This window comes from Nothobranchius furzeri, chromosome 14, assembly GCF_043380555.1.
Source record: "Nothobranchius furzeri strain GRZ-AD chromosome 14, NfurGRZ-RIMD1, whole genome shotgun sequence".
NCBI lineage: Eukaryota > Metazoa > Chordata > Actinopteri > Cyprinodontiformes > Nothobranchiidae > Nothobranchius > Nothobranchius furzeri.
This window is the reverse complement of record NC_091754.1, coordinates 43094960-43122843: the sequence shown is the minus strand read 5'-3', so window position 1 is coordinate 43122843 and position 27884 is coordinate 43094960. Positions and strand designations below refer to the sequence as shown.

At 43.1% G+C, this 27884-nt stretch overlaps 1 protein-coding gene and 1 long non-coding RNA gene across 2 annotated transcripts in view; one reads left to right on the top strand and one right to left on the bottom strand.

The window, feature by feature from the left end:
• Nucleotides 1-27884, bottom strand: part of cspg4 (chondroitin sulfate proteoglycan 4) — a 116848-nt gene that overhangs the window by 67268 nt on the left and 21696 nt on the right. Inside the window, exon 2 of the mRNA XM_015974450.3 lies at nucleotides 2365-2528. Coding sequence (XP_015829936.2) covers nucleotides 2365-2528 — 164 coding nt within the window. The remainder of the gene's footprint in view (nucleotides 1-2364; nucleotides 2529-27884) is intronic.
• Nucleotides 4320-4545, top strand: LOC139062652 (uncharacterized). The gene is made up of 2 exons (XR_011516225.1): nucleotides 4320-4382; nucleotides 4462-4545. It is a non-coding gene; the product is annotated as an uncharacterized lncRNA (long non-coding RNA).

The following is a 27884-nucleotide window of genomic DNA, read 5'->3' as shown; positions in this document are numbered from 1 at the left end:
CCCGCCCCCGACGTAGACCCTTAGGATGGGTGGAACGCTGAACCCAACACCCGAATTGTATTAGCGGCGCCGTTCCCTTGTTCGTCATGCTAGCTCAGAGCAACGAACGCACTTTGTGCTGAGGTTTCTGGAATCAGCGCTGCTTTCAAACGTGAACGTGAGTCCGCTCGGTGTCGTTAAGCAGCTGATAATAACCGGGCTGACTCCGACACGTGCCGGTGAACCAACCCACCGTTAGCCCCAGGCTCCGGTTAGCTTCCAGCTAAAAGGCTACAGCACTCTCCTCCCAGTCCCACCCTGCTAAAGAGGGCCTGGAAAAGTTCCCCCACACATCAAAGTGATTTTTCATTTATGAGCTTTTATAACCTTGTTAATCAGGATAGTTGATTTGCTGCTGCACATAAACTGTCAGTCAGAAGCTCTGCTAGCCGGTTTTCTTAAGAGGAGCTAGTTCAATTAGTTAACTTGTTATCAGAATCATAGGTGCAGTTTCATCATCTGAGCTGCTTTTTGAGATCTAGGTAAACTTGTTCAATTTGGGGTTAAAAACAAACGTTTTCATATATTTTCCATGTAGTTTTTTGCCAGTTCCTCTTCTGAAAGGTAGACAAATGTTTTTTCTCTTTCCCTCAGAAAATCTTAATTTTCTCCTAGTTTGGCCCAGCACAGTTCACTTCCCAATTACAGCAACAGCCTTATATCATAACCACATAAGTGGAGAAAATGTTCAGTAGCAATGAGAGAATTTGCTGTTGCATTTAAGTGATGTTAACTATTATTTAACATTTACACTTATTTTCAGATTTTTTTATTTATTCTAAAAACCCTGGTAAGGGATGTTTTTCTGTATTTGGAGCATCAGAAAAAGTTTTATGGTGGAGGTGATGTTTAAAAGTCACTGAGAAACTGCATGCATGCAGTTTGTTGTTTTGCTGCTAATACAGTAGCAGGTGCAGCTGCATATTTTTGCAATAAAAATGTTACGTTGTAATGGAATTCATGCATTAGTTTTTGTTTGCTTTGACCCCCGAGCAGACGTTACACGCCAGACGACATCAACACTGCATACTTTAGTATTTGTTCATTTATCGTGAGTAATATCGATATCGCAATATTAAGCACTGTTATCGAATATCGCAGGTTTTCCTAATATCGTGCAGCCCTAGTTTACATGGAGTGAACTGTGATGCTAATGTAACGTACGTGTTAAGCTAGGCTAATCTTTAAGTTCTCATTAAGATGTGTATTAGCTAGCAATTTATTTTCACTCTCTGTATGTTTCAGTTACAAATAAGAAATAGCAAGGAGAAGCCTTGAGAGAGATAAGGCTTAAAAAGATCTTCAGTAAAATCAAGAAAAGCAAGCCTTGTGTGGAGATCTCATCTATTTTGTTCACTGGCTGTCTAGCTTCACATGGTCACGTGTCGTGAGGGCAGCACAGAGGGTGAGATGCAGGTTTATAAGCTCACAACAACATAAAGGGATTGGTGCTTCCTTTGTTTACACCTAGCTATCCCATCTTTGCTGACTGGCTTAATGAACTGACCTGTATAGGAAGGTTTACTGTGTGAGGTGCCTTGAGGCGACTCTGGTCCTGATTTGAATAAACTTGAATTGAATTGAATCATGCAACGCAGTACAGCACCTGTTACGTCACCTGACAAGGACCGATTCACCGAGCATCAGCAAGCCTGCCACAGAGCATGTTTGTTCTCCAGCATGTGTCACCATGGTGAATGGGAGGGGCTTCAGGACAGCCACTTTCTTATTACTGAATTTAAGGAAGTTAAACTGGGATTAAAAAAAAAAAAGCCTGGATTTTGGGATTAGCTCGCTACGGTAAAGTCCACCCTGGTGAAGGTGAAGCTATAATATCAATAGGAACATGTGGATGATTGACTTGAAGTTTGTCAAATTTTTTTCTCTATGTTACTTTTTAAATTTAAATAGTTACTACAACAGTTTTGGGGACAACTAAGAACAACAATCACATACCAAGTTATAGGCTTATAAAGAGGATTTACACAAATGCCATAACAACACCAGCAGTACACTCTTAGCTGTTAGTTTGTCAGTCAGAACTAATCTCTATTTCTACAAACTGCCGCTGTTCACTGAGCTCCCAACAACAGCTATTAAACATCTGAACTAAGACTTACAGACCATAATGGATATTTTGGGCTAACAATCGTTAAAACAGCCAGCAGAGCAGGTTCCCAATCAGCAAGTGAATAACTAATGAGCTGCTACAGGAAACCATCTAACCCAGCATTTAGGCATGGGCCCCACTGGCTGCTAAGACTGATGTGCTAGGTTTTCTTCTAAGTGTGTTATTTGGAATTAATTATTTTCCTTTTGGATTACCTGTACTTTCCCATTTATGAGCTCAAGGAAAAGGTAATCCTCCATTCCTGCAGCCAGGAGCAAGAGCCCATTCCGACGACTCGTCTTGATTTGTAAAGACAGCTGAAAGGTGGAGACATCTTGGATGACTTGTAGACTGCAGACACTGTCCCCAAAGTAGGATTCTATAGAGATTCAAGAAGACAAACATCACCTTGTTTTTCAACTACTTTTCTTTTTAAAATGTCACATTTCATAAAATGAACAGAAAAAAATTTGCATCTTCAGGTACAATCTAGAGTGATTTTCATGTGAACAAACTTCTACATCATCTTGCAACCTCCAGCTACTTGTGGTTGAACAGGAGGTTCCTTGTTGCCTCAGTGGGAGGCTCTGACATTCAGTTCCCTGTGGAGATTTTCTGAGAATGTTGTGGTGCAGGATTTTCCTAGACTTGAGTTCTCTCATTTTCAGAGATATGCTAATTGAGCCACATGCCTCAGACTCCACTCTTGACAAAATGTAAACCAGGGAGGAAGTCAGTCAGTCAGCGCACATGCTTTGAAATGAAAATGGACCACTTCCAAGAGACGGTTTCCTAACCCTGGGTTTCCAGACATTTTAGCCAGGAGATGTAAGAAGGATCTTTCCATTAGCCGGACAGATGCTCCCGGAGCACCGACGGCTCCCGACACAGAAACCAAATCTTATCTGTGATGCTAGTATGTTGGAATAATCCTATGAGTCTGTGAAGGCTACATCATTTTCTTACCATACCATACCATGTTTCTTTATATAGCACATTTAAAAACAGCATGACAGCTGACCAAAGTGCTGTACAGTAAAAAGGACAAACGCCAAGATAAAAACAAATAAAAGTCATATAGGAGGTAAGAGGTAAAATCAAAAAAATTGTAAAGGAAACATACAACAATAAAATACAGTCACAATAAAATGTAAAAACACTAAAAGCCAGATCATTGAATAAAAGCTAAATGATAGAAGACGGCCTTCAGTACCGACTTAAATCGACCCAGTTCTGGGGCCTGTCGAACACTAAGGGGGAGAGCATTCCAGAGTTTAGGAGCAGTGAACGCAAAGGCCCGCTCTCCATGAGATTTATACCTCATTTCCGGGATGCGCAAAAGCAAATGATCTGCAGATCTCAGGTTTCTGGTTGGAGCATAAGGCTTTATCAGTTCTGAAAGATAAGCCGGGGCTTGACCATTCAGAATGTTATAGACAAAGGTCAAAACCTTAAATTGGATGCAGTATTTAACAGGCAGCCAGTGCAAGCGTGCAAGGACGGGTGAAATGTGATAGCGTCTTGAGGGGTTTGTCAGGGTCCTAGCCGCCGCATTTTGCACTCTCTGTAGATGCTCGATTGCTGAGATGCTGACACCAACAAGTAGTGAGTTGGCATAGTCTAAACATGTGGTTACAAAGATGTGAACAACAGTCTCCAGCTGAGGTCGTTTGACTATTGACTTGAAGCGCGAGATGCGACGTAGTTGAAAAAAGCAGGACCGGATGTCATGAGCCAGGGTGAGTACTCTCTTTCTCAACCATCTGTGAGTCTCTTGCCAGGAGAGGGAGTGGCCCAGCTGTTCCTGATCAGCAATCAGCGGGGTGTTTTCCTATTTAAGGTGGATGGAGGACACAATTCGACACCGGAAGACTGCCTCAGCTTGGTAGTAGCCAGCCACTCGAGTTATCTCTAGTATTTCTAGGATTATGTTATTCGTTGTGTTTTTGCTCTTAGTATTTTTGGATGTTGACCTTTCTTGCTTCACCTGGAACTGATTTGGATTTTTACCCTTCTTCAGGATTCCTGTCGGCCTCTTTGGATAATTACCTCTACTCCAGGATTTGGATATTCAGCACGCGGACCATATCACCACCCTCCATAACCACTCTCATCTCAACCCAGTGCCCCATCCACCAGGACGCCCCGCTTCTCTCCACCTGTGCTCCCTCTCCTGCCCTTCCCCCCGGCTCTCTACCTCTCCCTCCTCCAGCCAACATCTACACGCCCCACAGTAAGTTCTGCTGAACACCTCTGCCTACAATGGACTTCTGAATCAGAACCTATGCTCACCTGTGGTCTCCCTCCTCCAGACGCTGAGCTGTCGTAGCAGTTCCAACCACAGACTTATCTGTGCATCCTAAGTTCCTCCTTTATAAATAAATCATTTTACCATCCGTTTTTGGTCTGTGTTGCATTCTGCATGTCTTGGGTTAGATACCTTCCTCCAAACGTGACACCGGACTATAGAGTTAATTTGTGAACTCATTAACAGATCAGAGTCAAGTTTCACTCCCTGACTGGATACACAGGATTTAAGATTTAAAAACGGTAGAGGGTAGTCACCAGGTGCATGCTTTGGATTTATTGGATTAAAAAGAATGGTGTCGGTCTTTTTTTCGTTAAGGCAAAGGAAGTTCTCCGACAGCCAGCCTTTAACTGCAGTAATACAGTCGACAAGGAGGCGTGTTGAGTCAGGTTTACTTAAAGCCAGATAAATCTGGCAATCGTCCGCTTAAAGGTGCACTTATTCCGAGGTTTGTCAGAATCATCCTCAATGGCAATAAGTAAATCGAGAATAGGAGCGGCCCTAGAATCGAACCCTGAGGCACACCCCAGCGAAGTGGAGTTGATGGAGAGGAAAAGCTGTCAATGTGAACACTAAATTGTCTATCTGACAAATATGATCTGAACCAGCCAAGTTTTAAGGCTACATCATTTTCTTAGAACTGACATCGGCATCCACTGGGCTGGCAGAACGGTGGGCCCAGAGCCATGACAGAGAAAGACTCAGACCAGAAAGTAAGATCAGATTCAGAACTATAAAAGGTGTGTGTGTGTGTGGAGCAGCTTGTATCAGCATTAATGCCATGCTGCCAACATCAAAACACTTGAGAGTGTGTTTGTCCTTTTGTTTCCCATCCTTGAATTGAAACCCCTCCATTCGAGGTGTATGATAAATATTGAGAATGTGAGTGAAGACGGCCCTTTTGATGTCAGCGAGGATGAAAGCAGAGCTGTTGTCATCACACACATACTTTTGTTTTTGCTCTAAAAGGCATTTTCCTCTGGTTACCGAGGCTAACTAACAAAGTCAGAAACACTCCCAGGATTATGCCAGAATCTAAACAAAAGTCTTAAAAACCATCATTTTTGTGACAGAAAAAAAATGTCAAATGAAACTTGATGATGCTGACCTTCTCAGTCACATACAGTCATGGACAAAATTGTTGGTACCCACTGGTCACTGAAAGACATGCCGTAACACAGAAATATCTTTTTGACAAAAGTGTTCAAGGTGTTTCCACTAGTAGGCATCACAGGTGTATACAATCTTCTAATCAGTGGGCCTATATATATAAGTATCTTTGATTGATAAAAAAAAAAAAAAAAAAAGGTAAAGGAGATTTATTAAGGTAGCGTGACTCGGGGTTGCGAATGACCACAGTCACCAATTCTTGGGAGGGTAGCTGTGAAGTGCCTTTTTTCCCTCCTCCTGAGGTGTTTTTTGCAGAGCAAAGCTGCCCTCCTGGTCTGAATTGTGTGTACTGAAACTCTAATTTCCCTCTGGGATTAATAAAGTATCTCCGATTTATATATATATATATATATATATATATATATATATATATATATATATATATGTGTGTGTGTGTGTGTGTGTGTGTGTAGCTTTTACTACTAAGGTACGTATATGTACCTTTCAGACAACAAAAAAGGTACAGATAGATACCTGAAGTCCTATATTATTCCTCAGACTGAGTTAATGTCATTTTTGTCCCTTGGGGCACAACAATACCCTTTCCATATCCTTATTTTTGACTGTGTACGAAGCATTCCACCTTATGCGCACCCAAGCTGCCAATCTCCAGATTCCTCCGTCTCTCCATCATCTCGTCTACCTACAATTATTATGATAAATGTTGTGTGTTTTACTAGTTCTTTGTGCTGCCAAAATGTGTCAATCTAATTCTATATATATAATGGTATTTTCCGCGTCATGATTTTATTCAGAAGAAAGAATGAGTGTTTTGATGGTATCTCCATGACGAACCTAAACAAACCACCTAAACTATGTTTAAACCACAGTTAACTGCTCTATAAATAAAGGTCCATCTGGTCCTTCCTGGGCTGTGCCTATACTGCAGACTGCTAAAATGTCTTCAACATATAATTATCTAAAGGATAAGGCGTTGTTTCTGTAGACAGAACTAGAGAACAGCTCACCATAAAATGACATTTGTCATTAAGTTGACCAAGTAAGGAAACACTGACATTACAGTGAGGATGAGCAATAGCTTGTCTCTCAAGGGTCAACAGCACTTATGTTTGAAATCAACACTACATGTTCCAGAATTTTTAAAAACCAATAAATGGTCCGCAAGCACATGATAGATCGACACATTTGATTTATGTTTATGTTTATTTATTTGGCAGGCGCTTTTATCCAAAGCGACTTACAATTTATAACCTATAGGGCATGTTGTGATCTGTGGGGGAAACCGGAGTACCCGGAGGAAACCCACACATGCATGGGGAGAACACGCAACTCCACGCAGAAAGGCTGCAGCCGAGTTTCGAACCTGCAACCTTCGTGCTGCGAGGCAACAGTGCTAACAACTGCGCCACCATGCAGCCCATTTAACATGCTGACACTTCAATGCCTCTGTCAAAGAGGAGGGACTTGTCTCTAGAGAGCCTAAGCATAAGTCCCTTTTTGGTCGGCTCACGGGTCCCCGGAAGAAGAACGAAAAAATGAATGCAAGTCAACAGGGCTAAAACGTTATTCTCTAATCCGCTTTGCCTTACACCCTGGATAGCACACATGTTGTACTGCAATTTAAATAAAAAGTAATGATGGGTGTTTCGACCACGCCAGTCACGTACTTTGAGATTTATTAGCTTGTAAAACTTTGTAATTAGCATGACTGCAAACTAGAAATCGGCACGTCACATATGTGCCGTTACCATATAATCTCCTCTCCCCTAGCGTAGCTGCTACTTACCACATGACCAGATTTATGGTGGTTCTTTCCTCCTGAAGGAAGTTCGCTGACCTTACAGCCATTTTCCCTCAGTTTTCTCTGTGTCTGGTTTGATGACATCACTTTTGTGAAGCGCATTTGTAGTCCTAGACTTATTTTCACACAAAATTTAAAATAGCATTTCCCCGTTTGGAAAAAAAACAGTGCCTTCTTGGTATCAAAAAGCATCTTTAAAATTCACGGACATCATATGTGAAATCCATGGCACAAAACAAGCACAATTACAAAACAGCATTTTTAGCCCTGTTGACTTGCACTCATTTTGTTGTTCTTCCGGGGACCCATGGTCCGGAAGGAGATGAATGTGACTCACCCCTGCTTTCCACAGGAGCCGTCAGCAGCACGTTACTGCAGCAGCACGTCATAGCTGCTGATAGGAACCGCTGTGGTCAAAAGAACCTTTTCCACTGGAGCCGTCAGCAGCGCGAGTCGGCCGCGTCTCAGGAGCAGCATGTCGCGGCCTTTACGCGCCGGTTCTATTTTCTACGCGCGACGCCTCTGAAACGGGTCAAGTTCGACATTTTTGGGCAAGAAAAGACAGGAAATCGGACGCGGAAATGGAGAGAAGCTCCCGAGATTTTCAGAATAAAGAACGTACTGCCTTCCGGTTGCTTTACTTTTAAAAAAGGTTACTAACTGTGCGTCCCCGTGAGAAGTTATCACCTAGCTAGCGGTCTCCTTTGTTTTTCAGGTCCGTATTGGCGATTATAAAACGGACAGAACATAAAACACAAACCTTTTGGAGCCATGTTGTAGTTTTCTCCTGCTTGTTGTTGTGTTTACTGAAGAAGTCACTCGTGTGACTTCGTGCTCGGTCAGTGACAGCTGCTCCCCTGCTGCTTCGCGTCTCGTGGGAAGGGCCAAGCAGCAGCTTACGCGAGCAAGACGTGCTGCTGCAGTAACGTGCTGCTGACGGCTCCTGTGGAAAGCAGAGGTTACCCCTCCTTTCCACCGGAGCCATGACAGAGCCATCAGCAGCACGTCATAGCTGCTGATAGGAACCGCTGTGGTCAACAGAACCTTTTCCACCGGAGCCGTCAGCAGCCGTCAGCGGCGCGAGTCAGCCGCGTCTCGGGAACAGCATGTCGCGGCCCTTACGCGCCGGTTCTATTTTCTACGCGCTACGCCTCTGAAACGGGTCAAGTTCAACATTTTTGGGGAAGGAAAGACAGGAAATTGGATGCAGAAACAGAGCAAAGCTTCAAGAGATTTTCAGAATAAAGAAACGTACTGCCTTCCGGTTGCTTTACTTACCTAGCTAGCGGTCTCCTTTGTTTTTCCATAATGGACGACGAAAGGTTGATTACTTAAGTGATTACTCCTGCTTGTTGTTGTGTTTACTGACGAAGTCACACGTGATTTTGCTAATTTCGCGTGACTTTTTGCTCTGTCGGTGACAGCTGCTCCCCTGCTGCTTTGCGTCTCGTGGGAAGGGCCAAGCAGCAGCTTACGCGAGCAAGACGTGCTGCTGCATTAACGTGTTGCTGACGGCTCCGGTGGAAAGGAGGGGTTAGGCTCCCTAACTTGCTTGGAACGCCTCTATCTTCCACACGTCTTTGGGGGCAGATCTGTGTCACTCACACTCATTTTTGGATGCTCCTATAGAGAAACCTTACATATACAAGTGCGTGAATGCACAGAGGTGCTCACATGGTGCTCTCATAAGTATGGACTTGAGCATTTTCAACACATCGCCTGTGTGGTGGCTGTAGTTGGCATTAAATGCACTATGAATTATTACTTACTTTTATTTATCCTCATGTTGTTGGTGCAGTGATATTTTGTTGTATTTTTGTGTTCTTTTCTTTCTCTCTCTCTTTCTGCAGGTCTAGAAGCAGACTCTTGTTCATCATTGATTGTTTATTTTTGTGAACACCCCTCCCCCACCTTTTCCTTCTCTCCCCCTTTCTCTTAAGCCTGATTTATGCTTCTCAGTCTGCGTCAGTGCGGAGACATGCAACGCCATTATCCGTCCTTGCATAGGGCTCCGGCAGGCACGCAAGTACATACAGAGTCGAGCCCACTTTTTTAAACATCCGTCGAACGAGACGGATTACGCAAGCTTGTGATTGGTCAGGACGCCGCTGTTGTTTACAGCGCCGCCATTGCAAAGAGAGCCGAGGATAACTAGCGGCAGACACGGAGAAGCTTGAAGAATGCCTCGCGAAAAAACTCTAAAAATATGAACGTTTAATTCTCCCGTGACTGGAGGAGTGAAAAGATGCGCAGCAAGCGTTTTATTTGTGGACGAAAATGACAGGAAACGTGGGTTTAGAGGTGGGGAGCGCATGAAGCGGTGGGAGAATGAGAGACAAATATGTCCATGTTAAAAGTCTCTTATATACACAAAAAACACAATACAAACACACTATCTTGGACCGATACATGACAGGATACCACAGTACAGTGCTACGCCCTCTGTGGTCCTGCCGGGCAATTGCTTTGCAACACTCCCCAGGAGACGGAAAAGTATGAGAGCAAAACGCTTCCGTCAATCCGTGCATGTCTGTCCCTTGCGGAGCTGACGGAGAAGCATAAACCAGGCTTTACTCTTCTGTCTCAGAGTCCATTGGTGTTTTAAACAACTGAAAATAGTTCTAATAAAGTTTTAGTATCAGGAGTGGCATTATAGCAGAAGCTATAACGCTCCACCTTAGGGAGTAAAACTGCAAGGCTTGTCTTCGGTGTTCAGACATCAGTTCTGTTTGCTTCACAGCTGGACAGGTCATGGTAAAAGAAAGAAAAGAAAAAAAGAAAATGAAAGTAAACACGGGCCCTAAGTTTAGCTTTTTTAACTAAATCAGCTGAGACGGCAAACTGGAGCGCTGCAGCAAGATGGCGGCGACACTGCTTGCAGCAGCCATAGGCAGTAGCGGTCATGCAGGGTCTATCAGTGTCTATGTTGACCACAGTTTATGTGAGAAAAGTATTAAAACCTCAGAAAGAAAAGGTTTTTGGATTTTAAATCTGGTGTTTTTGAGTAGCACAGAAAAAATGCTAAATAGTTTCCAGTCTAAAGCCGGGCATACACTGTGCGACTTTTTCACTTTTTTGAGCCGATTTTCAACTCATGCGAGAATCCACGAGATCGGGGCGAGTTTTGCGCATCGTGCACACCGAGCATCGTGTAGTGTACAGGGGGTTACGAGAGGTGATTAACACCACGTGACCAGCTACCGATCAGCAATCGTGAGCTTGCACGGACTTCTGGCGTGTTTGATATTTTGCTCGTCCCTCATGAGGGTATCGCACTGTTGAAGCTGCGAGCGGCTGTGACTCAAAAAGTATCAGAACCGCTCACGGCACATGCGCAATCAAGCATGAACACCGCTCGCCCGCTATTTCCCTAATAATACACGTAGTTCGTTTTTATTTCTACATGTTTATTTACTCACAAAGATTGTCAAGAAAGCGTGTTTGTCGTGTTCATGTCAAATTAAACTGATCACAAAACACAGATTTACTTTCTTTATTTCGTTTTCCTCATCCAACCCCCATAAATCCCTGTGTGTCCTCCTGCAGCACTCCCGAAGGACAACAGGCAAAGCAAGACAAAAAAGTCTGACGTGTTGTGTGAAAACTGCTATTTTTAGCATATTTTTAGGTCCGACGTGTTGCTACCAGACGTACAGTGTGAGCAGTCAGGTCGCAACCGAGAACTGGGTCATGCAGTGTGAGCGCATGACTCGTGAGATCTGCCCTGCGAGGAAGTCATACAGTTTGAGCTGAAGCTGAGTGCTACGAGTTAAAAAGTCGCACAGTGTCCGCCCAGCTTAAGCCCTGGACAGCTGGTGACATCTCAAACGGTTTGTGTAAACAATTCAATCTTAGCTTTATCTGCATTAGCATTACAGCAGAGGTCAATCAGTCAGATGTAGCTTCTGAAACCTCGCTAAATGGTAAATGGCCTGTATTTGTATAGCAACTTCCTAGGGTTCTACCCGAGGGCGCTTCATAGCACAATCAGTCATTCACACATTCACACATACACACCCTGGGGCGCATTGACAGAGGCGAGGCTGCTGAGCGCTGGTGGCACCAGCCTCGCCTCTGTCAGTCCCTCCGACCACCACCAGCAGGCAAGGTGGCTTAAGTGTCTTAATTGCCCAAGGACACAACAGCAGAATTATCTGGTCGGAGCCGGGATTGAACCTCCAATTTTCCGATTACTGGACAACCCGCTCTACTTCCTGAGCTACTGCCGTCCCTATGCTAGTCTGTCAGATTTTTTCCCTCTGGATTACTATGAGGAGAATAGTTAACGGAGGGATTCAGCTGGGTCACTCATCCTGTCTGACTCGGATGACTCGTTAGCTGTACAGCTGGACACAGCCAAGACTCCGACAACATGCAGATCGATGTGGACACTGATGACAAAACCAACATGAAAGGAGCTTTCCCAAATGACTTATCTTTTTCTTATTGGAGCTAACATGGTTAGCCATGCGGCTGCTGTCAGACTTGGCAGGAGTCCAGAAGGACCGGTAGTGGTTCTAGATGGATTCATAGTTGCAATATGTAGATTATTATTTCAGATGAAACTCCTGAGCAAGCTGTAATTAGCCTCTGTAGTCTGTGCATTAGCTGTACTAGTGGACACTGTAGGAAGCTAGTGTTGCTACGTCAGTTAAAATGCATGTAGGACTCCGACATATGGCTCAAGCTTTTTGTTGAAGCTGTAAACACACATTTCCGTAACGACTGTGAGCACGAAGTTGAACAAAATACAGCTAAGCAGCTGCCCCAGTAATAAGACGCGTTTTAGTGATGCAAGTGCAGCACAGTTCTCCGGTGTTAGAGAAGATCATTTAGATTTTCTATAATGATTTGTGAAAAAATTCCTTAACAAAATGAAAAACTGACCCTACTTCATATATAGATGAAGTGTAGTTAAACTGAATCTCTACTATCTTCACGCAGAGTTTGGCCAATAATTTGAAATTAAAATGTCAAACTTTCATGTGTTCATCAGTCTTGGAATGAATGTCTCTTATGCTACACCTTCTGCACTGTAACTGCTCAGTCGTTAACTTAGTCTTATTTTATGTCTTCCTTTAAATTATTTTTGTGTATTTTAAATAACATTTTATAATCTGTTATTTTATGTAGTCACATTAATTTTAATGTATTTTAATGTTGTTAATGTTGCACCCGGAAAACACATTGAATTGCTTCTGTGTGAAAATACATACAAATAAAGCTGCCTTGCGTAAATAAAGCACCGCGTTGACTAGAACTTGTGTGAGGTGACGTAGCTCTCTGCAGGCACATCCTCTGATGACATCACAAACTCAGCTCTGTTGTCAGATCAGGGTTTATAATCTAATCTGACGACACCACTGCTTTACAGAGGCTCGTGTAGTCTCCATAGATATTTACAGAGTAGATCAGTCTTCCAAAACTGTTTTTCTATAAACATGCATTTTTACTGCATATTTAATATTTCACTGAGTTACAAGTAGCAACAGTAAAGACTGTTAGTGTGAAAGTACACACGTTCATGTATAAAATAGATGTTATTGTACATTTAGTGATAAACAGAATCAACTCCAGCTGTACTTGTTTCAGCCGTAATCTGGCTCTATTCACGATGACAGCATGTTTACAGGCTTGACGCTGAAGTCAGCAGCCCGTCTACAGCCAGGGCTGGTGCTCTTACACACCTCTGTTTTCCCACACATCGCTGCTTTATTTAATCTTTTTCTTCCCTGCAGACTTTTCACAAGTCACCTAGGATGCACTTTTACAGACTTCATGGAGCTGTTTCTCAGCCCCTCCTCTATCAGCAGGAGAGCAAGCCACACGCTTTCCCCCCATCCCCATATTTCCATGCATCTCTGTGAGACTCGCTAGCTGTAGAGCTTCCTCCCCTGCCACAAAATCCTCATGGAGCCACTGCCGGAGGCTCCTGCCAGCAAGGCTCTGTGAAAGTCACATTTACACAACACTCAAATGAGGGGGGAGGGGGCAAAGAAAAACATATGACCTTTCTCTGTGAAAGGAGAATGGAAATGCTTAGGAAAAAGAGATTTGTAGGAAAAGGGAGGAGAAGGGCCTGAAAAACGCCGGCAAATCAGCATAATACTGCCGGTGTGTCTGATGAATGTGCCATGGCGACAGGGCAATGCCGGAGTTTTGTGGCATCCGTGCCGCTACGCTTGGTAGTAATATTATCGCAATGCCTGACTTGTGAACGCATATTACGCCTCGCCACAACAGAGGACGGAGTTAGACGTGGGTGTTAATGACACAGCAAAGGTGCGCCAACCCTGGATCGGATAGAGTAAATAAAAGCAGATAAACATGGGACCACCAGTATGCATCCGTAAACAGTAAGTAAGTAAGTAAGTAAAACTTTATTTATAAAGCACTTTTCACAGATAAAATCACAAAGTGCTTCACAGCATACATAAAAAGGCAAAACAGATCAGGAGCACAAGGTCAACTTACATAAAAGCTTGTCTAAATAAAAGTGTCTTCAGCTGCTTTTTAAAAGAATCAACCGAGTCGGCCACATGAAGAAACAAGGGCAGGGCGTACCAAAGTCTGGGAGCTACAGCTTGAAAGGACAGGTCCCCTCTAGTTTTAAATCTGGTCTTATCTGGTCTGGTCTGGTCTTCAGTAGGTTTTGACCCGAGGACCGTAGAGTGCGGCCAGAAGAGTGAGGGATTAAAAGGTCTGATAAATATTGTGGAGCTTGTCCATTAAGAGCTCTAAAAGTCAAAACAAAAATTTTAAAATCATTTCTAAACTTGACCGGTAGCCTATGTGAAGAAGATAAAACTGCTGTTATGTGAGCCCTTCTATTGGTTCCTGTTAAAAGCCTTGCTGCAGCGTTCTGGACCAACTGGAGACGACTGACATCTGATTTGTTAAAACAAGTAGAGATGGCACGAGACGAACCCGTCGTTGGTGGAGGACGAGGAAGGCACAGGAGCACAGGGAATAGCTCAAATGAAAAGTGGTTTCTAAACTGTGCATGAGTGATGCCTCACTGGAAACAATTAAGCAGTTCCGTGTATGACACTAATATTGGGTTCCATTTTGCACTTTTAGCATCGCCACCTCCAGGGGTGCAACTGCCTACTTTCGGAGGGGTATGCAGACACATAATTGCTCCCCTGGAAGCAAATTTTGGATATTTTAGATTTAAGAGGCTACAGGCTGGTAAGAAGTATAATAAAGTATCTATGGCATTATAATATTATATTTGATTGATTATGTATCCTGTCCTGCCCTGTCCGTTACAAACACTGACTACAGCGAAATCCTCTGATGCATCCATTCTGCTCCATACCAGACCTGATGCCACTAGTTACTGAAGAACCAGTCAGCTGACAAAGAGGCTATTGAATATGTGAGCGAGCAGAACTTGCTAAACTACGTGACTAAATTTAAGGAACAAAGTGAAATCCAGCTGCTGTTGTTTATTTGTTGTTGCTAAATCTATCTGCAGGGCTTTAGGCCCAGGACAGAGTAATGTGTGTCATGTTCACAGACACACAAGTCTTAGAAATTAAATACAAACATATAACAATTTTAAATGATTTATATTCTTTTTTCAGAAAAAGATCAGTTATCTGTGAATACTCTTTTATATTTGATATTGTCCAGCTTAAGCCGACATCAGTTTATTTAACAGAGCTGAGCTGTGGGAGAAAACAGTCAGACGTTTTATCACGTGCTGTGGGTTTAGTGTGTTTATTAACTTACTATTAATTATAAAATTATGATTATAAATAACAGGTCACTACAGTCCTCTTCAGCAGCAGGTGATCAGGTGACTGAACACCAGCCAAAAACAAACAGAAAGACAACTCAAAACACCGCCCCGACCGGCCCTGCGGGAATTTCCCCAGTCTCGTCCGGGTTACCCCCCTTCTACAGGGGCCTTTCAGGACAAACAGCATTGCTAATTTGTAACAAACAGTTACAAAACTTTCATCATTCATAAACATTGTTGTTTTACACATTCACCTCTTCACTCATTGCCACTGATGAAAGGGATCTGATGTACTTGTCATTTAGCTGAATTTTGCACACCCCAGGGCTTTTTGACCCAAATGGGCATCCATTGGTCAGGTCTGACTCCAACACAAAAATAAAGCTTGCTTGCAACAATTTAGGTATCTACTGCTTTTATCACCAGGAAAAATACACACTGTTACTTAAAAATGTGCCGCTTTTATTTGTTTTATTTTTTGTTCTTGTGAAGCGCCTCGTGACTGTCATCTTGAGAGGCCTTTGCATATAAGATTGTTTGTTCTGCTACATACAAGTACGAAATGGTAAATACCACACAGCGTGAAACATGGTTCCTACACACCACATAAAGGGTGACTATGGAACAATTACGTTAAAAGCTATATTTAAAAAGTATAATACCTCCACGAGGCATTCAGAGGTGTGCAGACTCAAGGTAGCTACGGTATTTCCTTTAAAAGCTATATTTTACTTACAAAATAACCAAATATTTATTTTGACGGGCTTTTGCTCCATGCAGCCTCAGCTTTGATACCAGATGATCTTCTGTGTAGTTCACAGAACGGTTCACTCATGGAGTCTGGATGGAGTAAAGGCACAGTGTCCTGTTGTCTATTCGCCCAGCTGTTAGAACCCGATAGGACAAACAACCAGAAGCTTTATAGGAGCTCTGAGCTCTTCTATGACCGACTAACCTACATCATTCCAGGTCCAGTTAAAAACCCCTCCTACCCCAGATTTCTGTCCACGTTTGTTGTGCTGCTGTGTAGATGTGACTGTTCCTGCTGCCCGTCATAGCTAAGCTGCTTCCAGAGAGGTTCAGAACATTTTAGCATCCTGCTGAAGAATTTCTATGTGAAATCTCACAGAGAGTAGGGAACGGAGAGCAGAAGCACCTGGTGTCATGGACAGGAAGTTGGTAGCTTAAATAAAAGCATGTAAATAATTTTCTGCTGCTTTACATCTGATTTCTGCATGAGGTGACGCTGTTTCAGGCAAGAAGCCCGAAGGACAATGAAAGACATTTAGTGGCTGGAAGCTTTGCAGCTCCAGTGAGAATCAGCAGCAGGAAATGAGCCTGTAGTTAAGTGCAGCCACTCATGTTTCAGCTGTTTACCACGCCGGTGCTAAACAAGGAGCAGAACACTTCTTTGTTCTGCTGCAACTTGCACACCAGCCAGCATCTGGTCAGAGAACCAAGCCTGCTTTTGTTATTGTGGATTGAAACATCTGTGAGATGGATCCGTGTGTTATCATGCTCACCTCCTCTCACCAACCACAGCAAGCATGTTGAAACCATATTCAGACCTCATGCTGCAAGTAGCTGAAAATCAAGTATGCTGGTTTATTTCTGCACTTCTCATGCATGAGGCAGCCATGTTGGATTTTCAGGTTGCGGTTGGTAAAGATTGGAATTCCGTTGACGTTGATTTTTCCAGCATGGAATGTCTGACTCCGGAGCTCACCCAGAGTGCAGCGTAAAAGCTGCCTTGTGAGTGTGACTCCGATGTTCCGTGCAAACTGGCCTTAAATACATGTTCCTTGGCCCTGAGCTGCAGGAACACATTTTCATGGAGCCTCTCTCAATAAAGTCTGATTAGGCAGAGACTGTTGTTTTAACACTCACAATGTGTGTGTTTGTGTGTGTGCATGCATGCATGGATGCCTGTGTATGTGTGTGTGTGTGTGTGTGCGTGCAGATCAGTCATTCTGCTGCGTGACACTAGAACACACTGCTGAGTAACAGCTCACAGTCATAAATCACTCGTCTTAAGGATCGGACAAGATTTAGGAGGAGTCAATTCTGTGAGGGTTCTAGACCTGGTTTCATCTCGTAGTTGTCTACACGTGGGTCTGATTAATAAACAATAGAGAAATTTGCACATTAATGGAAATGGGAGGATTATATAACACCTTTGAAAACATTTAGATTTTAAAGATTTGTGGATGCATGCATTTTTATTCATTCTCTTCAGATAGTATGTAATGACCCAAAGTAACTCATGCAGAGGAGAAATGTTCCGTCTAGACCACTCCCTCCTGCATCTACACAATTCCCACACAATAGAGGCAAACTCCTACTGGGTCTTTGTGGCCTGTGGGACTCTGGAGGCAGCTCACGCGTACAGTCCAAGCGAAATGCATCTCAGTTGGTCTCAAAGACAAACTCAGGCGTGGGAGGTGTTTGGTGAGATCACGGAAGAAAACTTCCATACGACTTCCAGAAGACTCTGATCCAGAGGGGAAAGCTGTCATTGTTTACAGTGGTGTGCTGCTGACCCCATCTCAAGACGTTGTGGATCAGTGGGCACAGTACTTCGAAGACCTCCTCAATCCCACTAGCACACCTTCCAGTGAGGAAGCAGAGTTTGGGGAGGTAACTAATGTGATCAAAAACCTCCTTGGTGGCAAGGCCCTGGGGCTGTATGAGATCCACCTGGATTTCCTTAAGGCTCTCGACGTTGTGGGGCTGTGTTGGTTGACGCAGGTCTACTCTCAACTCTGGCTGTAAGTCGGGTTCGTATTCAGCGAGAGTTAGACAAGGCTGCCCTACGTCACCTATTTTGTTCATGATGTTCATGGACAGGATCTTTAGGAGCAGTGTAGGTAGTGAGGAGATCTGTTTTGGTGGCATAAGGATTAGGTCTTTGCTTTTTGCAGATGATGTGGTCCTGTTGGCTGCATCAAACCATCATGACAGACTGATCTTCGGCTTTCGCTGGAGTGGTTTGCAGCCAGTTGTGAAGCAGCTGGGATGAGAAGTCAGCTCCTCTAAATCTGAGACAATGGTCTTGAGTAGGAAAAAGGTAAAATGCCTTCTCTGGGCAAGATGGAGCGTGAGACCGATAGGCAGATTGGTGTTGCGCCTGCATTGATGCGAGCGTTGTACCAGTCTGTCGTAGTGAAGAGAGATTTACCAGTCCATCTACGGTCCTACCCTCACCTGTGGTCATGAGCTCTGGGTAGTGACCAAAAGAACAAGTTTGTAGATAAAAGCGGCCCAAATGAGTTTTCTCCACAGGGTGGCTGGGCTCTCCCTTAGAGATAGGGTGAGCGGTTTGGTCATCCAGTAGATCCGCTGCTCCTCCACCTCAGAAGGAGCTGGGGCAGGGGCTTAAAAACTTCTGGGACTGACAAGTACAGGAAGCTGGTCCTTTTTCAGCTCTAATCCCTGCATATAATTAATCCTGAATGAAATTTTATAAGTGAAACTGTAAAAGCAGAATCTGGTGTCTATTTATGTCAGTAATCCAGTTTAGACTGAGAGATCATCTAGGCTCAGAAACCCTTTGGTGTTCTGGCTGATTAGAGTGTGAAACTAGAATATTGGGCCATTTGACAATAGTCTGTCTGAGATTATGAATGTAGGGGTTCATAAGCTGTATGCATAATCATCATTATTATAACAAATAAAGGCTGAAATATGTGGCATTACCTGTCACGAGTTGCTCCTTTTAGGCTGACTTACTGACATGAATGAACTTTTGCACTAAACTCTAGTATGACTATGATGCTAATAATATGATGATGCTACTGACAAGTTTAGTTTTTCACACTTAGCCAATGGAACGTTCCAAGATGAGACCCAGTAAAGTAAAACTGTGTCCGAAATGACGAGGTGTGTGATGTGATAAGAAACTTAGTCCACCCCTACAAACACTCTGTTCCGTTTGACGTAATGTACACAGAAAGCTTCTGACTGAAGCCGTTGTGAGGTAGTCTTTCTGAGGAGGGGCTGTCTAGAGTCTCTGAGGAGGAAACTCTGGTACAGAAGCTGCAGAAAGGGGCCTCCTCAAACCCATATCCGGCCTTTACTTGGTCTGCGAGGTTAGTTTGTGTTACAGATCACAGCATCACATCAGTCCCATAATGAGAACCAGCTGAAGGCACATGGAGCCAGACTATCCCCCCCAAACTAAAACCCGCTGCTACCCCAGTTCTCCTCCTCGTCTCGGAGCAATGCTTTATCCAGATGCTTTTGCTCACACTCTTCATCATCCAGCTTTATTCCAAACATTCCAGTGCACACACCCCAGCACACATGCAGGTGGTGCAAACAGAAACACACACACACACACCCACACTTGGTCCTTTTACCCATTGGCTGAGTCAGCCTGCTGCCTCCCAACAAACACACGGCTGTTTTCCACCAAACTACAGTTCAGGAGGCGCGCCCTGCTCCACCCAGGCTCCTCCTCATTTACAGGGTTAGCCCCACTTTTCTGTTCCTCAACTCCATCTCTTTTTGCTTCTGCCAGACACTTTTACCCCAAAGTAACCAGTGTTTAACAAGCCCAGGAGCACCACATAATAACTGAAACAGCAGCGCTCCAACCAGAAAGGCCGATGCTGTTTCTAAATGTCAGACTGGATGTTAGCTGTTCAAGTGGAAAATGTTACAGCTACATTAGCAAATAGAAAAATAAGTTAGCCTAAGACACATTTTCATGCCTCTTAAAGGGACATTAAGGAAGTTTGACAGCCAAAACATATAGAAATAATAAATGTCTTCTTCATACATTCTCCTGCAATGCCCTCGTCCTGTAGAATGAGCCCTGGCATTTTTACTGTGATTGCCTGTTTTTCTGTAAAATCACAGAAAAAGAGAGTTGCTCGGGTCGAGCAGGCTGCTTCATGCACGTTCACGCTCAGGCATAGCCTGTAGCATTTGCTATCAGTAGCTTCAACAGAGAGAGAGTGCCAACTCGGTGACATTGTCGCTGTTCCTGCTTCAGACAGCAGGTTTTGGACTCTTATTTCCTGATATTTTGAATTCTTGCCTCTGATTGGCTAACAGCAACACACCCCAACCACTCTACATGTGCATCAGAAACTAGACGTTTTGAGAACGTGTAGTCTGGCTGGAGGTGAACTGGTTCTGGTCCAGCTGAAGCACCCAGATGATGCAGTGGGAACCCAACTTCCTCTGCATGTAAATGGGTCAGATGAGCTGGTACCGGTTTAATCCAGGAGACCACGGAAGCTGCCTTCTGATAATCTCATCTCCACAAAGTAACACGTGTAACACAATCACACGTATTTACCAAATAAACTGTTCCTTCATCCTTGTGCATGTCCTGTTTAACTGTGTCTGCTTGACATCCGCCAGCATTTGAGTTTGAGTATGACTACATCCTCCTGAAGAAAACCAGCATCAGAATGACTGTAAGATGTTCCCTCAGGCAGAATCCAGTCACATGTTCCAGGCATTTGGACAAACCACCAAGTCTTTTTCTCAGAGGAATAGGCTCAAAGGTTTCATGTGTGAAAGTCCTCACTCGTGATGAGGATGAGTCAGAAGTGATGGCCACGAGCTCCATACGCAGCATGCTGAACCTCAAGCATGCGTTGAAGACAAAACGCACAAAGAAATCCAAATTTGCTTCAAAGCCAATCTGCTTTCAGAGGAAAGGCGGAGAGAACAGAACAAACATGGTGGTTGAAGAAAGAAAAATAAAATAAAGCCACCTTTGGGAATACAGATAAAGAGTCAAGATGATTTCACAGCTTCAACAGAAAGTCTTTTTCCTTTTGGCTTGTTGTTCAGCAAAGAGTCACTTCTTCTGCTTCTTCTTCTTTCTCTTTTCCTTTTTCTTCTTCTTCTTTTTCATTTTCCTTTTTTTCTTCTTCTTTTTCTTTTTCTTAATCTTTCTCTTTTCCTTTTTCTTCTTTTTCTTTTTCTTCTTTCTCTTCTTCTTTTTCCTTTTCTTCTTCTTTTTCCTTTTCTTCTTCTTCTTTTCCTCTTTTTCTTTTTTCTTTTCTGCTTCTTTTTCTTTTCCTCTTTTTCTTTTTTCTTTTCTGCTTCTTTTTCTTTTCTTTTTTCTTCTTTTTCATTTTCTTCTTTTCTTCTTTTTTGTTCTTCTTTTTCTTTTCTTCTTCTTGTTCTGCTTCTTTTCCTTTTTCTTTTTTCTTTTTCTTCTACTTTTCCTTTTTTCTTCTTTTCCTTTTTCTTCTTTTTCTTCTTCTTTCTCTTCTTCTTCTTTCTCTTTTTCTTCCTCTTCTTTTTCTTTTCCTTTTTCTTCTTTTTCTTATCCTTTTTCTTTTCCCTTTTCTTCTTCTTTTCATCTTTTTCTTTTCTTCTTATTTTTCTGCTTCTTTTTTCGACTTTTTCTTCTTCTTTTTCTCCTCCTTTTTCTTTTTCTTCTCCTTCTCCTCCTCCTCTTCCTACTTCTCCTAGTCCTCCTCCTCCTCATGTAAGAGATGCTCTCTGTAATGGAATCCTTGAACCTGCACAGCTGAACAAGCTGAACCCTTGTCACCGTGTTTGTGACAACCATGCATATCACAGACAGCTAGAGAGGACACCCTGCCCTCGATGACAGCAGATCAGGGGAGCTGTTGTTGCCATTGACTGCTCATTATCATTTTTAGAAGTTTGAGAGTAAAAGCAGTGTACACCAGCCAGAAGGGCCAATGAAAACACTTTGTCTCTGACATCTGAATGTAGCTTTTGGTCTGCTCTGAAGCCACCAAGGAGAACACCAGTGATTCAGAGGAAGGTGGTGGCAGACGGCTGTTTCTCAGCAGTCTGAAACATCAACTCCTATAAGAGTAATGCTCCACGGGCCCTTTTAGTTTTTACTGTGAGTGTTCAGACATGTAGGACGTTGGGGACATGAAAGCCCTGATTCACAGGTTTCAACCTCGGGCCCTGATCAAATATAAATGAAAATTGGCCCGCTGGCCGATTTTGCTGCAAAAACGACAAATCCCTTAGTGCTTGTGGCATTAGCACATCTGTTGAAGCACCCCTTTCTTCTTGTTTACCTTCATTAGCACTCATGCTACTATACGGCATCAGCAGTATTACCCTCCTCGGTCTCGGACTAACTGAGGAAATCTCCTTTTACTCGGTTTACTCAGCAATTTGACGACTTTTAAGTCCAGAAAGGGATTTTACCCGCTCAGTAATCTGTTCTCAGCAGACGTAGAAAGTGCACCAACCAACTTCCAGACCGAGATGATTTAACTCAAGTTTAGCGACACGCTCCAGTTAGCATGACTCTGTGGCTGCTGCAGTTTTTTTCTCTCCTCCACGACCCACAGACCAAACTTCATGTTCAAGCTGCTCAGATGCTCTCCATTATCTGCAGCAACAAACCTGTGTGAGCGACTTGTCTGTGATGAAGATGAACAGAGCTCCTTCCTCAGCTCAGAGCCCAACCCTACAGATGCAGGTGTCTGGCTGGAACAGGTGAGCAGAGTGGAGCTTTAATCTTTAACCCTCCAGATCATACAGATGGATGCTGATGAAAATGCCTACATAGGTGAGGAATTTCACGCTGTAAAACATTTCTTGGGCAGAGATGGCTCGCACAGACTTTCTGAGCCTGCTCATGGCTGCACATGGTTTTACATACAAAGCTGTCAGCTATGGGCTATATTTTGATTGATTGGCCCATTTGTTCACCTTATGAGGCTCTAGATGGCTTATTTTCCTTGAGTGTTTGGGTGAGGAATGTTGACAAGGCCGCCGGAGCTTTAAAAAACTCAAAAGGGTTGAATGGACACACTGTGTCTGAAATATAGTGTCACTGAAAGCAAGTGCAAGAGAGACCATCAACAAGAGCATGTGAGCCAACAAAGTCAGAAGGGAGGGAGAGGAATGTGTATTCATTCACTCCTTGAGGCTAAAGACAGTCCATCGAGACATCAATGTTTTGAACGAGACTCAAACAAAGCCTGTAACTAAAATCAATACTTCGCTTCATAAAACTACAACAGAGAGTTTCTGTAGTCCCAGTGTAAACTCTGATGTTGTGGAAAAATAAATAAAAAAGAAAACCCTTGAGGTAAAATAAGAAAACTCTAGATGCCAAGTATCGATTGTAAGGATGCTTTAACATGTTCGCGTCTTTAGTTCCAGTCTGTCCAGTGTTTTTCTACTACTGGTACACACACACACACACACACACACACACACACACACACACACACACACACACACAGCTGGAGTGGTTATGTGAAGTGAGCAAAATCCATGATATCAGGGACTGTGACAGCAGGGATACTTACTCCACCACACAAGGGGCTTAAACAGTAGCATGTGTGTTACTGTGTGTGTGTGTTTGAATGAAACTTAATAAATGTCTATAGGGAGCCTAAGTCACTTCCACATCATGGGCCCCCGGAAGAACGAAAAAATGAATGCAAGTCGACGGGGCTAAAAACGCTATTTTCTGATCCGCTTTGCCTTACGCCCTGGATCACACATATGTTGTACTGCTATTTAAATGAAAAATAATGATGGGGGTTTCGACCACGCCAGTCATGTATTTTGAGATTTATTAGCTTGTAAATGTTCATAATTAGCATAACTACACACCAGAAATCGGCACATCACATATGTGACGTCACCACATAATCTCCTCTCCCCTAGCGTAGCTGCTACGTACCACATGACCAGATTTAACGTGGTTCTTTCCTCCTGAAGGAAGTTTGCTGAACTTACAGCCCTTTTCCTCAGTTTTCTCCATGTCTGGTTTGATGACGTCACTTTCGAGAAGCTCATTTGTAGTCCTGGACTTATTTTCACACAAAACCTAAAATAATGTTTTCCCTGTTCGAAAATAAGCACATTCTTGGTATCAAAATGTGTCTTTAAAATTTACAGACATCATGTGTGAAATCCATGGCACAAAAATAGCGGAATTAGAAAATAGTGTTTTTAGCCCCGTTGACTTGCACTTGCTTTATTTTCTTCTGGAGACCCATGGTCCGGAAGTAGGCGTGCGTGACTTAGGCTCCCTGTAGTAAAGTCAATTCAAATGGCCGCCCCAGCTAATCAACATTAGCAAACATTCAAAGACCAATCAGACTGAATTTCCATATTTACTTAGAAATTCACATCTTATTGGTCAAATGTTGTGTAGTATATCGAGCTTAAAAAGCACCCAAAATACAAACGTATGCTAACCCTACATATCTTATGATCAGTACTGTTTGATTTAACAAGTTAATCATTATCTACACTCATAAACAACATTCATTAGATGCAAATTAATGTTAAGGTCATTTCACATAAAGTTTAAAGATTCTTTATCCACTTTACTGTGAGACCTGGTTGATGGGTCACGCTTGTGCGTAATCATAGGCACTTTATGAGCTGAAGAGGATATGAGATTCTGGACATCTCCTCAGACGGCTCCTGAATGCATTGCCACATTGGAGACAGGAACAAGCGCTATTCAGCCAAAGTTTCATAATCAGAGAACATTTTCTAAGTGACAAGTCTCTCTGAGAGACAGGGTTTGGAAAACACTCGCTTCAGTGGGAGGAACCTTCCCGCATGCGCTCTGGTTCTGCAACGCGCTCCAAGCCAATTTCCACATCTTCAGCTCGCTGTGCACATACTGTATGCGCTGACAGTGAGCTGCACTGAGCAGTGTCCAGCTCAGATGTTCAGATGGGAATCTTTTCTTGAGTGATTTAGCTACATCTGCGATGTGCGTAACGAATAAAATGTCAGTTTGTCTGCATGCGTTGGGGGAATTCTTTCTATTCTTTCTCCGTCAAAATAAACGTTCAAATACAGGAACTGTCCGGTCAACACAACACAAGCCCTGCTTTTGACTGTTTTGTTTTCTTGTGAAAATTGTTGGAAAGAGATATAATTTAACTTGATTACCACCAGAGCTAGTGCGCCGTCATCTCCGTGATGGTAAATGAGGGAAAAACAAATTGATCGTTTTCATTTAGTTGGTTAAAAAAAGTCGGGCTCGGGTCGGGCCAGAGAATCCTGAAAACCTTTTCGGACCGGGTCGGGCTGGGGCTCCACCCCCTAGGGCCGGGCCGGACACGGGCTCAGATTTTAGGCCCGTGCAGGGCTCTACTGTGGAGTACAGCGCAGTGCGCGTGGCTCTGGGGTTAATCAAGTTTAATTGTGTCTCTTTGCAACAATCTTCACAAGAAGGCAAAACAGTTAAATGGCAGGTTACAGATATTTACATTTGACTGTTTATTTTGACGGATAAACTCATGGATTTTGGTTGTTTTGAAAGAACTACCCCGACGCACACTGATGCGCACACAGATGAGCTGACATTTTAATCCTTACGCACATCGCGGAGGTAACTAAATCAATCAAGTAATGATTTCCATCAGAACATCAGAGCTTTATACTGGACACTGTGCTCAGCGCGGATTGGAGCGAACACGGTGGACAGTGAGCTGAAGATCTGTAGAGGGGTTCGCAGTGCAGTGCAGAACCACGACGCATGCGGTAAGATTTCCTCCCACTGAAACGGTCTGGAAACCCGGTCTCTCTGAGGGATGTGTCACTTGGAAAAATGTTCTTTTCATGAAATTATGAAATTTTGGCTGAATAGCGCTTGTTCCCATCTCTAATATGGAGATGCATGACGCATCCAGTCTGAGGCAGAATAGCCTCTTCAGCTCAGAAAGCTCCTGTAGAGACATTTGATCACGCACAAAGTTTATGTGGAGCAGAAGCAGTCGGGCCACGGCAGGTGAAATGTCCCTAGCCTACATGAAGTGAAATTGTTTAATTGTAACATTAATTTGTTACTGGACATGCTGGTCTGGTTGGTTAGACCAGTGTTTAAAGTGGAAAACACACACACACACACACACACACACACACTCACACGCTCACACACCAATTAAAATAATGCTGATAGCGTGGACTAGAAGCCAGGTGATGGTTTATGTATTTAAATGATGATCAGGCTGCTGTAAAATGTAATCTCCATCCACATCCAGACAGAATTATCCTCTATTCTTTCTCTATTTGCTCTGCTCTTGTCTGGGCTGATGGAGCTGATGGTGAGCACGGCGCGCCTAGCGGCTGTGATGCACATTTTACACATTTGGAGAGGTGGGCTGGATGCTTTGCTTTTACTGGAAGATGGATTTTTTTTTTTTACTTTTTCAAAAATGTCGGAGATTTTGCCCCATGAATAACCGTAAAAACTGCCGGTGTGCATGTACCCTTATGAAAGAGTCCTACGTTGAGAGGTAAATATTAGAAGTGCAGGTAATGAAAAATGAATGAAAATTAAATTGGGAGTTTTTACTTCATATTTTAAAAAAGAAAATGATGGGAAAGCATTTATGACGTCTTTTTAAATTAAATTTTCTAGCGCGACCTGCCTGCTTCACTTAAGTCACTGCTTATTAAGGTTCGTCCAAAATTACCGTGGCCCACCCAAAAATGAAAACCTGGCGCCGCACCTGTTATAAACCTCTGCAAATTGTTGTTCTTCACTTTATCAAACTCAGACTGTGTACAGCTAATGTCAAGATGTAAAATTATGAATTCAGTCGAGCTCTTCCGTCCCTCCCTCTCCTGTTTCTCCTTGAAACCCGACATCGGCTGTCAGAAAAACAGAAGAGGGAGGGGAAGAAGGAGATGAGGCTAACAGAGTGAGTGCAACATAGAGAAACCAGACTGGTGTGGAGGTGAAAAAAACGGCTGGAAAAGTGTGGGTGTTGAACGATCTCAATAAGAAAAGTGTGGGTGTTGAATCCCCCACATCCCCCACGGGGAAACTATACAGACTCAGACACCAATGCCAGTGCAAAAGCCAATGCTGGGGTCACTCTGGGAATGCATCTTTGGCTGTAAAGAGACATGAAGCTCAGAAGTCACACAAGGTCATCTGCCCTTCTGTATTTTCACATTCCTCAGAAGCCTTTTCTCATGGCCCAGACTGATGCAACGTGGTACACAAGTTTCCACACCTATCATCTGTTCCTTTCTCCTTGCTTTGGGTTTGGCTGATGAACTGTTTACTTCAAGCTGCTGCTGCCAGTGGCTCAAAGGTTTGGATTGTTCTCTCATTATCTTTGACCAAAGGTGGAACTGTTTTCTTTGTTTGACTTCACTGACGGCTGGTGATTTATTATTTGGTGGGCACATTTTAACAGGTATTAAAAAGCGCATGTCTGCCGAGATTTGCATGCCCTGTTGTGGGAAAGTGCATATGAGTAACGAGGCAGCTTTTTAATAAATTTGTACTACTACCATGTTTCTTATCCATTTGCTTCCTTACAAAAGGATGGCTTATGGGCAGATAAAGAAAAGAAACGGTTTGTTTGAAAATAAGAAATGTTTGTACTTTGTAGTCACATTCCTGGTTTTTTAAACCAACAGCTAAATATTTCAAGCTAACTGAACAAAATAATATAAAAAGTACTCAAAACATTAGTCTAACATGTGTTTAAATAAAATGTGTCCAAAAATGTTAAAGTGTAATCAATATTTCATCATATTTCTAGCCAAGAGCAAAAGTATTTCAGGAGGAAAATGGATTAGAAAAGTGTTAACATTATGAATGTATTATAAATAGCCATCACTCACTCATAATTCCAATCATTTACATCTGCAACGTGCAGTTGTGGTGACTGAGCTGCTTTCAGATGCGCTAACAACATTTCACCACTTTGCGATGCCAAATTACCATTTTTATGCATCACACAACTTAAACCTGATGAACCCGATAGCAGCAATGTTCCAAAAACATTAT